Genomic DNA, 12,482 nt, shown 5'->3' with positions numbered 1-12,482 from the left:
GATGGTACTAACATGGTGTAGGCAAAATCAGAACAGGCTAGGAGACACCGAGAAGTTTATTAGGGGATGTGCCAGTCAGCATCAGCGTGTGAACCTTTTAGGAAGAAGAAAAGATTCCCGATGTCTTACATGCTAGCCACCTTGTCACTGTGGAGCTCATCTGATTTCACTGTCAACTGTCAATTTTACAATCTCCTTGCTACAAAGAAAAATCAACACAATGACCAATGCAGAGTAAACAACAGTAATCCTTTCATCAACTGATCCCATATCCACATAATTCCAGATCATACCAATCTTACTGACAGCAAAGCTCCGTGTGAACTTGGCTTAGACAGGTTGTTGTTTAACTGTCTAGTTGAAGTGTCAAATAGAAAACCATTGTCACCAACAAATCATAGTTCATCCTGGATCTTGCATGCCTAAGGGAGGCGGTTCCGGGTCCTGCATGCCTAAGGGGAGGGGTTCCGGTTCCTGCATGCCTAATGGAGGGGGTCCCGGGTCCTGTATGCCTAATGGAGCGGGTCCTGGGTCCTGCATGCCTAGCTAATGGAGGGGGTCCCAGGTCCTGTGTGCCTAACTAAGGGAGAGGGTCCCGGGTCCCGCATGCCTAACTAAGGGAAAAGGTCCCGGGTCCTGCAGGTCTAAGGGAGAGGGTCATGCTCTCTATACTGAGCTGTTCTCCCTTCACCCGCTAGAACTGTAAGGATAGTAAAAGTAGGTTAGAAGATAAAGATATTCTGCCCTGCCTACCCCACAGAGTCATCAGGAGGATAAAATGGAAAAAGCAAAAACTATGTGTAAGGATTTTTTTAAAGCTATGTAAAATCAGTATCATTATTTTTAAAACTATATAGTCATTCATTTAGAACAGTTAATAGAGCCTATGGAGAAACTGGAGAAGAGCCTAAATACTCTCTAAGTGATTGTTTAAAGATCTTGAGAAACAGGAAAACCTCCCCATTCCCTGCTCTCTCACTCCCCCAGTAGGGCAGGAAAAAACTTGTAGAGAACTCAGGACTTTCCACAGTTCTGTGAGCCAGCAAGGTTCAAGTAAAATGAAACATTTTGTCTACAATTCATTCATTTATTTGCAAAACATACAGGGTCGAATATGTTCCCAGAACTGTAATCAACTCTGGAGATAAATTGTGAGTAAAACAGCCAGGGTTCCTGCCCTCCTGGGAGAAATCACTCTTAGTAACTGAAGTATCTGAAGGAAGTAAACAAGGGTTGAAACAGAATGCTGAGGGACCCACAGCAGACCCCTGTGGATGCCTGAAACTGCAGACACCACCAAACCCTGTCTGTACCATGTTTTTTCTTATACATACAGACCTACGGAAAAGCTTAGTTTATAAATTAGGGATAGTGAGAGAATAATTATAACAATATACTATAATAAAAGTTATATGACTGTGGTCATCTCTCTGTCTGAAACTATCTTACTGTATCATGCTCACCTATTTTTGGAGCATGGTTGACCACAGGTAACTGGAACTACAGAAAGCGAAACTGCTAAGGGGGGGACACTGTGCCTTAGACAGGCAAAGCCCAACTGAAAAGGCAACATTTAAGCTGACATCTGAAGTACAAGGGGAACTGACTCATCTGGAGGGAGGGGTAGGAGACCCTTGGGAGGAATTCCAGGCTCAAGGAATAGCACGTAAAAGAATTTTACATATTTGCGGAATTAAAAGATGGTTTGAGCAGCTATATGAAAGCCAGTGAGGATGACGGACACTGACTGAGTTGGAGAAGTCGCTGGGGTTAGACAGCCCAAGGGTGCGCAGTCCATGATATGAAGTTTGGTTTTCACCTGAGTGCAGTGGGATGACATTGATAAGTTTTAAGCTACAGTACACTACACAATATGACTTAGTCTTTAGAATATCATTCCAGCTGACGCTGAATAAATGGCTGGAAGGGGGCACAAGTAGAAGAGGGGAGACCCATTAGGAGGCCACTGCAGTAGAGTAAGTGACTGGTGAAGGAAGGATGAGGAAATATCTAAGCTCATCCTATGGGCCCTGGGATTTTTTTTTTTTTTTGAGACAGAGTCTCGCTCTGTCACCCAGGCTGGAGTGCAATGGTGTGATCTCAGCTTAATGTAATCTCCACCTCCCAGGTTCAAGCAATTCTCCTGCCTCAGCCTCCCGAGTAGCCAGGATTACAGGTGCTCGTCACCACACCCAGCTAATTTTTATATTTTTAGTAGAGACGGGGTTTCACCATGTTGCTCAGGCTGGTCTCGAACTCCTAACCTCATGATCCGCCCGCCTCAGCCTCCCAAAGTGCTGGGATTACAGGCAAGAGCCACTGTGCCCAGCCAGTGCACACATCTTTAAAGGGAATTTATCAAGGCATCTAAGGGCAGAAATGTCACATATGACTTTGCACATGAGGAAGGTGGAAGATGAATGGGCGGTGGAGAGGAAACAAGCAAGCAGCAGAGTTTAGAAGGAAAGTTACAACTCGACTTTGTAGCCAGACAGACACTGGAGGAAAGCATTGCATTTCATTCTGTCTCTGCTTCCTGTTCCCAGAACTTCTTTAATCCTGGAAGAGGCTGAGCAGGAGGAGAAATGGGATCTTCTGGACATTCTGGAAGGGTATCAAAGTTGAGGAAGTTAAGTTTCTAAATAGTAAGTACCTTACTATTTCCAAGACCCCAGAAATAACATAATCCCTTTCTATAAGTAAATGGTGTTCTTCCTTATGTTCCTTCCACATTAAGTTCTCAAGTAGTTCACTGACCTCGCGGTCCAAACATATTGTCCAAAAAAGCATTGATTTCATCATCAAAGGCCTTTAGATGCTCCTAAAAAGAGAAAGAAAAAATGATTTGTTTTTTTTTTTTTTTTTTTTTTTTTTTTTTTTTGAAACTCTCAAAACAAGCCACTACCAACAACATGTAATTGATAGTCTCCAAGGGACCCAGCTTCAAGGACTTTTGACTGCAAAGACTTAAGGAAAGAGGACCAATAAATGCATCCTTGCCTTTCATAAGCCTGTAAAGATTTGGAAGAAAACAATTCCTCTTATTTCCTTAAGCAAGAGGAGTCCTAGAGAACAGGCTTGGTGCATTTAAATATTGTAGGTTATTGACCTAAGTTCTACTTTACCTCTAAAATGCTTACAGGCAAAGCTGTTCCATAAGCAACTTCCCTTGTTACAATTAACAGTTGTGGGTAGGCAATAGAGAACATCTATTTCCACAAATATATTAATAAATGCAGTTTTTAAACAGAAATTCAGCTGAATTGTATTTTGTAAAACTGAATCTAAAACTTTGAAAAACTCGTTTTTCAAGTAAGGAAACTGAGCACTAAAGCTATTTTTTCTATTTATGTTTTGTTTTCAAACTATTTTTTACACATTAACATTTACTTATTATTACTGTAAATAGTGCCACTTGGGTACACCAGATTAATCAGTGACTTTAGGTGGAATTCAGGTGGGAGCTGGAATACTGCCAGCGTGGTCTGCTCCCACACTGCTCAAAATACCCGTTCAGTGTTCCCCAGCCCTGCCACAGAGGTCTGCAGCACCTCTTCAAGCAACCAGAGGGCAAGTCAGAACATTACCAGTATTTCCAGGAAAGGGATTTCTGCTAAGGATTTTGGGCCAGCGGGTTGGTCCCTGACTGTGTGTGAGCTGAGCATGACAGCCTCCAGAAGCTGATGTGGAACACACATTACATTCAACAGCAACATCAAGAGCATCTCAGTCTCAAGAAACGTGGAAGTGCCAAAGCAGATGATTAATTTGCTGGCATCTGAAAAGAGGAGCTACACATTTGGTGCCTGGCACATATCACCTGGACCTATTCCTTATTTGTGACTCTGATCCTGAGAGAAATTTCAAGGAAACTTATGTCTTTGGGAACTTGAGTAAGCTTGGGAAAGAGGATGAGGATTAAAGACTAACATTTACTGGCACCTACTATCACTGGGCTGCATATTAGCAACTTTATTTTCATTATTTCATAATATCTTTATGAAAAATATCTGGGCTAAGCCAAGCCTGAAAATTTTAAACAGTATATTCTTCTTTGGTTTCTATGTAGGCCATCTCAAGAGTTCCCCAGATGTGAGGAAGGCCAGTTATCTGAGATCTCAGCGACAAAATATGATCTGTGTTTCTTTAGAGTGGAGGCAGATCTGTCCAGAGGCCTCTCAGTCTTGAGCGAAGAATGTTCACCTCACAAATGTACTCACCGTCATAACAAATGCCAGTGAAATTTCTTCTATTGCTGCACCCAAAAACAAATGTTTAAACCACTTCAGCTTGTTTGCTAAGGTTCAAAATCCACTTTCCAACATTTGTAGAGCTAAGAAAACTCTAGTTAAAGGTCACAAAGCCCATATTATTTCTATATTGCAAAATAAGTCACAGTGGAAGAAGAACAGAAACAACAGTAAAAGAAGGGAAGACATGGAGAACAGAAAATGAAAGAGGCATTCCATTCCTTCATTTATTAATTTATTGATTCATTAACCAAGTATTTGAGGATTTTATATACGAGCACTGTTAAATGCTAAAAAACAAAGTCAAATGAGATGTGGTCCTCATCTTCACAGAGTTTCTAGTTGAGAGAGAGTAATACACAAAAAAACTTAAAAAATTACAGTGCTAGTGTCTTAAATATTACAAGATGTGCCATAAAGGATAGAGAAACATACTTTAATTTAGATCACTTAAAAAGTGAAGGCTTCTAGGAAGAGATGATGCTGTGACTTTTGAAAGACTGGAGACATTTTCCAGATGGAGAATGAAAGATAGAACACATCAGAAAGAGAGATTAACCTCAATAAACACATTGAGGCATGACTCCCTTGGGAAATGTTTTAATGGCCAGAGTCTCTAGTGACCTATCTGACAGGCAGAGCCACAGCCAATGCTGGGAAAAGCAGAAACCTGATAAAAATTCTCTCTTTATTTCTGGGTTACTTAATATAGTTAGTAAGGAAGTAGTCTAAAAAGGCAAAGATGAGACGAGGTGACGTCAGGGGAACAAACCAAGGTTCACGCTGGAATAGTAAAACATAAGCAAAAGCACAGAGAGGTTTGCAGGGTTAGTCAACTGGGGTCAGAGATAAGGAAGGCTAACTGGGCAGAGCTTGGGCTAGGAAGTGCTAGCTGCTCACTAGATTCTGTGTGTAAATGTCAAGTATCCTGGACAATGTCTGAAGACTAACACCAATTTAGCAGCAGAGAAAAAAAACAACAAACTCCATGCATTTCGCTGACACAGTTTTGAACAGCATTCATGTACTTTGTCATACATATGAAGGAGAGGGAGACAGAGTAGTTGATTGAAAAGTGTATGCACAAATTGGGAAAGTGAGACACAGAAAGTGAAACAGCAAACAATGGAGAGGAGGGGGACACACAGAACTGCCACATGACAGAAGATACAGGAGTGAGGATGTCGGATGGGTTAAGATGGTTAGTAGAATTTGGGTGGATTAGAAGAGAACAGTACAGCCCTTGGACCTAAACAGGATGCACTATCCTGAGCTCCATGCTTTCAAGGCTCCCTTCTGGTCATCCTTTGGCCAAGTCCCTTCACAAAGAAAAAAAAAAAAATCCTTTGAGCCAAGGGAACATGCTTACCTATGGCCACAACCTCCCCTCTCCAGAAGACATTTCAAGCTCCCCAAGCCACAGAATTCTCTGCCACATAACCCTGGATCCACTTCCAGTACAACTCCTTGCTGTTATAAGAAAGTCTGTGTTCAATGACTTGGAATTCAATTTGTGGCTGTGTAAAGCAAATATGAGAAGAATGGAAAGATTGGTAGCAAGGAGAGCCTAATTTAATTGTGGACCTCTGATTATTTACCACAGTTGGTAAAAAAGTAAAATAGTATAACCACTCTGCAAAACAGTAGTTTGGTAAAAACATAAACACACACCTACCATATGATCCAGTTTGCCATCCCCAGGTATTTACCGAAGAGAAAAGAAAGCATATTCCTATGCAAAGACCTGAACTCAAATATTCATAGCAACCTTATCTGTAATTGCTAAAAAACAGAAACTCCCAAATGTCTATCAACAGGTGACAAATTGTGTATAGCTACACAGTAAATACTACTCAGCAATATAAAGGAATGAACAATTGATGTACGCATAACATGGATGGATCTTAAAATTATTCTGCATGAAAAAAGCTACGCAAAAATTACATACTGTAAGTTTCCATTTATTTGAAATTCTAGAAAATATAGTGACAGAGAGCAGATCAGTGGTTGCCTGGGGACTGCAGAAGAAGAGACCAGAATAGCCTTCAAAAATGAGGGCTACATAAGGACATATTCATATATGCCTAAGTGAGAGAATCTGTAGCCAGCAGAACTACACTACGTAGTATGCTAAAGATGTTCTTCATGCCAAAGGGAAATGACTCCATATGGAAAGTAGAATTTACAGAAAAGACTCAAGTGCACCAAAAATGGATCTATGTAATTGAAGGGCCATATTCTGAGCACCTTACAGTAAGCTGGCCTTCCCCACCTTATCACACCACCGTTACTGTCAGCAGCACCAGCACCAGCACCACCTCTAACGCTACGTCCATCGCCACCACCAGGAATCAGTGTGCCTAATACTCAGGGATGCCCTGGACCTGTCTCTTTTATTGGCAATAAAAACACCACTTGGAGGTAGTGGGGATCCATGTAAAGCAGACCCACTGGACTGACTTCTTATAGAAATCTGAGAGGGTCTTATTGGCTGTGGAATGTGCAGTGCCTAGTGCTGGCAGAGTGGCTCACCATACACTCCTGCCTTCTGTGGGTACCTCGGAAACAGGAGAGCCAAGAAAAGCATACTTCTTGGGCATACTTTTTTGCCACCCTGGTGCTGACTGGGACTTCCACCCATCCCTAACTCTATCAGCTGGAGGTCAACACAAACCAGAGCATCTCAAATGGGAGCGCATATCCCAGTTGGTGAGGGTGTAAGTCTGTGATCACTGCTTTATCCTCAACACCTTGATGGCCCAGGTTTTCTTCAGCAAAGGCGGTCCTGCAATCAGAATCACTGCCACCATGATTAAGGGCCATTCTACAGAAGCTGGGCAGGAAGCAAGGCAGAAATGAACCCCACCATAAAATTCGACCTGCGCTTTCTCTTGTCTCAAAAGGATAGGACTCTCCATTCCATTTTATTTTTCTTTCCTTTCTTTCTTCTCTTCAATTTCCTTTCCCCCTCTATTTCCTTCTTCCCCTTCTCCCTTCCTTTTTTACTCATTCCTTCTTCTTTACCTTTCTTTTCAAATTTATGTTTTAGGCGCTTTTTCGTTTTTGGTATTTGTCTACCATGAGCATGTTTTGTATAAAAAATCCAGTGATTCAAGCTCTTGATGTTTGCCCTGTTTGTTGATACAGTTTTCCAGAACATTTAAAAGACACATTCAGTGAGAACAGCTATTCCCTACCACCAACTCACTGCTTTTTAAAATTAGCAAAAACCATTAAGATCACAAAACACACTGAAACATAGCATCCAAAAAGACTTTGTCTTTCCTTTTTTGAATGTGTATTTCAGAGTAAACTAAATGTGAAGTATCCAATGACAACAAGTTAGGAAATGGGATCTGATCAGCTTAGTAATGAACAGATTTTATACTAACCTGATACAATTCTAACAACCTTCGTCAAGGTCAGGCTGAGCTGTACAGAACTAAGAGAAGAGGAAGCGGTATCTCCTCTCAGGGCCAAGGAAGACAGACTAGAGTCACACAGTGAGTCCTCTCCATTGTTCCCATGGCTCAGGATGGCCTTCAAATGTTGAAACTTCTTTTGGCAGCTCCTGGGGGGATTATTCCCAACCAGTCTCTCATGTATTTGAAGAAACTAAATGTGTTCACCTTTGTGAATGAAACTAGGTTTAGAGGATGGATAAGATTGGACATATAAAATGCATAAAATTATTTGGCTGTCATGCAGCTGACTACACATTGTGTGTATCTGTGCACACTTTATACTGACACCCCTAAACTGCCTTTTAGGGGCCTGTCCACTCATCATCCCTACTTCCTGACTACTATTCTCTGGAGGAAGTAATGAGCTAAGTTAGAGGGTAAGCATAGGCAATGGGTAGAAAAATCTTCCATGTATGGGAACTTGTTATTATGTATCTTAGTAATATCATAAGGCTGAAACTGTCTACCTTAGGTTCTAAAGAATCTGAGGATCATTTCTTACATCTTAGAAAAGAGATGCAAATAAGCTTAACCTCATGGGGAGTAATATTGGCTATTGTTTATTAAACACTTACATGTGCCAAGCACCTGATACATACTCTCCATGGTTGTCACCATAGCTTCACAGGTTGGGTATCTTTCCCAATTTACGCATGTGGAAATTGAGACTGCAGACTCAAGAGTGGTGCTGTTAGGTGTGACTTGAACTGCAATGAATCAGTGTTTTTAAACCTTCAGACTGAAGGGTTTCAAAGCCTGGATAGCAAAGAACGATCTCCACAGAGCTCACGCTCCTTTCTTGTGCAGTGGTATCTCAGGATACCACAAAGCCAATAGTGGGTAATTTTATTTGCATCCTGGGTAGCCCTGAGGCTACAGGATAGTCCCATTCAATTAAGGCATAAAAGGACTTGAAGAACAGAACTATTATTGCAGTTTGGTTATGCTCCACTTCCCACACATGGCTCTATATGTGTTTCATTCAGAGTCTGGCCAAATGTTAACTGCTTATGTATCTCCCCATCATCTCAAGGGCCTGATTGCCAAAGAGGGAAGCATCTGCTTGTGGCATCCTGGCCTGTGGTGCAGTCACTCACCATCCCCTGACCTGCTCTATTTTTCCTTTACAGCAAGTATTACCCAGACTTTCACTGGCCAGTTAATTTGTGTATTGTCTGGGTCCTCCACTAAAATCTAAGCTCCAGTTAGCCCCAATTCCAAGAACAATGCCTGGCACGTAATGGGCACTTAATATTTATTGAATGAATTAATCAAATACTCATTCTTCTGAACCTTTACAATACTCTCTTGACATCCATTTCATATACTTTGCATTCCTAGTTATATTTTCATACACGTGATCTGGTTTCCAGTGTGTTTTGAAAGATCCTTAATATTCTTAACTCCCAGTTAATTCTCAGAGTCAACTGGATTCATTTTTATTTTTCAAATTTCTTTTTGGAAGTTTTCTTCCAAAGAACAAGGAAAACAAATTGCCTATATATATTTAAAGTAGAATCAAATTTATTGTTTTGCAATTAAATAGAGCGAACTCTTTTATAAGTCTATATTATGGGATCTTGGTGGTCTTATTTTCTCTGTAAAACATTTTTCTATTTAATCATCCTAGGAATTATCACATCACTACTTATCAAGAATTCCAATCTATACTAAAAAACGTGAAAATGTAAAAATGGTATTGAGGGAAGGTGTTCTCTTTCCAGGTCGACAAAGGGGTGTAGTTTTAAGGGCAAGAACTTCCCAGCTCCATGATCCCTCCCATCTCTCTCCATCTGGGAGGTTTAACAGTCTCAGCCGGCGTGGGAAGAATCAAAAGTCAATCACTCCAGCGGAAGTTCTAAAGAACTCCTTTCATTGGCCAGAGGTCTTGGAGAAGGTTGGGGTCCCTCCCATGTTAAAAGTCCCCTTCTTCCACACCCCTTTGGACTCCATGTTTGGATCCCCTTCCACACACACACACACACACACACACACACTCTCTCTCTCTCTCTCTCTCTCTCTCTCTCTCTCTCTCTCTCGGAAGTCTTCTCTCTTCTCCTGTTTTTCTCTCTCTCTAAATAAATAACTTTTCTGCAACACTTCTTGGGTCTAGTATTTACTTTATGAGCTTACGGCGCACCTGCCATGGTCTCCAATTCCTGAGAAGGCAAGAGCCCAAGAACCTACAACATTATCTGGGGGACGCTGTGCCTCCCCAGCACCCCAAAACCCAGTTACAGTATTGCCTAGAAGGACAATGCAAGAGTCAAGCCACCACGATTGCCTCATCTTTTATTTTTCTCATTTCTTTACCAAACTATTGCATCGTGCTTCAAGAAGATACACAAAAAGTCTGGAAACACCATCTTTATGGACTTTTTAAAGCTTTCTTTGAACACAGTTCAGGGTTAAGAATTTTTCAGGTTCTTAAACTTTAATGCTCATCAGTCACCTGGGGATCGTGTTAAGGTACAGGTTCTCATTCGATTGGTCTAGATGGGCTTTGAGTTTGCATTTCTAACAATCTCCCAGGTGATACTGAAGCTGCTGGGCTAAAGGCCACATTCTGAGTAGCAACAATTAGACCATGCATGAGCTCTTGAAACTGGATTAGATTATAATTAAAGGACTGAATTTTTGATGTGTTTCTATTATAAAAATGCCAAGTCCTTGCTTACTTTCTACAAATCAACCAAGTATTTCATTATATATCTATTCGATGAAATCCAAACTTGTTTATACTTATTATATAACCATTAATTTCAAAGCATTTAGTAATGAGTGGGCTATACAAACACACTTAGATAGTATCCATGTTGCTCCAAACAGAAATAAAATCTCTGGTTTACTTGCATTTTACTTCATATTTGCTGTACCTGAATACAGTATTCTGAAAGTGGTCTGCTTAGGGAAGAGTACAAAGAGGCTTGGGCCTTCTTAATTGGAATATTATACTTCTATTACATTATCATAAGATTACATTCAGACACTGCATCAGCTAGTCCTTGCCAATAAACATCACTAGGTTATTTTCATGTTAACTACTGTTGAAATCAAGTCTTGCCATTCTACACTTATATAACACATTTAAAAAATTTAAATATGATTTAAAAATTTTATCCCTATTGAATTTATCTTCATTTCAGCCTCATCATCACACGCCAACAGGTTAGTCCAAATTCCTAAATATAGACTTGTTTTCCCTCTGCATTTAGTATATTTTAAAATTTTGGCACCTTTATTCAAATTACTAATAAAATAAGTTACATAAACTAGATAAAATAAAAGCCTCAAAGAATTTCTATAGTTCTATAAGCCTTAAAGAATGCTTTCCTGTAAGAAGTGAAATCAGATAACAGAAAGAACAAACTTTGCTTTCTGGAATTTGATTTAGAGAAATAAATTGTTTACAAACCCCAATCTACTTGGGTATGCATCTATGTACAAGTACACATAGTATACACATAGCACAAATGTCAAAGAGCACACATCAAAATGTTAACAGTGACTACTGCTGGAGAGGCAAGAATGGTGGGCAGGAGGAGAAGGAAAAGGGAGGGACTAACTCTTTACTCTGTATATGTCTGTATCATTTTAGTTTAGGTTTTTTTTTTTTTTTTTCCTGGTAGAACACTTAAGATGAAGACCAAGAAATGATCATTGAATTTGGCAATGGGGAGGTCATTGATGACCTTGAGGACCTGTTTTGGTGGAGTAGTGGTAGGGAAGGGCTAAGTGGAGAGGGCTTAAGAAAATAATAAACGAGGAAATGTAGACCTGAAATATAGATTAATTTTTATAAGGAATTATTTTTTTTTATTTTATTATTTTTTTTTAGAGGAAGAACGAGAGAAAGAAAGAAAAAGAATTAAAAAAAAGAAAAAGAATAAAGGAAAGGAAAAAGAGGAAGAGGAAGAGGGAGAGAGAACAGGGGTGTTGCTTTATTGCTCGGGCTAGAATGCAGTCTAAAACTGGGTATGCCTGTAATTGTGTTTAATAATAGAGACATTAAAAAAAAAAAGAGGGAAGAAAATAATTAACAAGCAGCCAACCAATATTTCACTTAAACCTGTAAATGTGTGTGATGTAGTACTGATAAGAGTGTATATTTTGTGTATTTAAAGTGCAGAGTTCTATGAATGTTAATTCAATCTACTTGTTCTGGATCTGAGTTCAAGTCCTGGATATCGATGTTAACTTTCTGTCGCATTGATCTGTCTAATATTGATGTTGAAGTCTCTCACTATTATTGTGTGGGAGTCCAAGTCTCTTTATAAGTCTTACGTATCTGGGTATTTCTGTATTGGGTGCATATTTATTTAGGATCTTTAGCTCTTCTTGTTACATTGGTCCTTTTATTATGTAATATCCTTCTTTGCTTCTTTTGATCTTCGTTGCTTTGAAATCTATTTTATCAGCAAAAATTGCAACTCCTGCTTTCTATTTATTTATTTTTGCTCTCCATTTGGTTGGTAAATTTTTCTCCACCCCTTTGAGTCTTTGTGTATCCTTGCATGTGAGATGGATCTGGATGTAGCATACCAATGGGTCCTGGAGTTTTTTGCCTGTCTGTGTCTTTGGATTGGGAGATTTAGTCGATTTAAATTTAGAATTAATAACAATATATGTGTGTTTGATACTGCCATTTAATGTTAGCTGACTGTTTTGCCCATTAGTGGATGCAATTTCTTAATTATGTTGATGTTCTTTATTTTTTGGTATTTTTTAGAAAGGCTGATACTGGTTGTTCCTTTCTATTTGTAGTGGT

General features: G+C 39.8%; 1 protein-coding gene across 2 annotated transcripts in view; it reads right to left on the bottom strand.

Annotated features, from left to right (window-relative positions):
- ELOVL2 (ELOVL fatty acid elongase 2) overlaps positions 1 to 12,482 on the bottom strand; it is a 71,004-nt gene that overhangs the window by 34,086 nt on the left and 24,436 nt on the right. For both annotated transcript variants that reach the window (XM_032249948.1, XM_032249947.1), the window contains exon 2: positions 2,758 to 2,821. In XM_032249948.1, coding sequence (XP_032105839.1) covers positions 2,758 to 2,821 — 64 coding nt within the window. The remainder of the gene's footprint in view (positions 1 to 2,757; positions 2,822 to 12,482) is intronic.

Source organism: Sapajus apella, unplaced genomic scaffold, assembly GCF_009761245.1.
Source record: "Sapajus apella isolate SASKATOON/1434 unplaced genomic scaffold, GSC_monkey_1.0 scaffold70, whole genome shotgun sequence".
NCBI lineage: Eukaryota > Metazoa > Chordata > Mammalia > Primates > Cebidae > Sapajus > Sapajus apella.
Note: the sequence above shows the minus strand (reverse complement) of the source record. Positions and strands in the feature narration are given on the sequence as shown.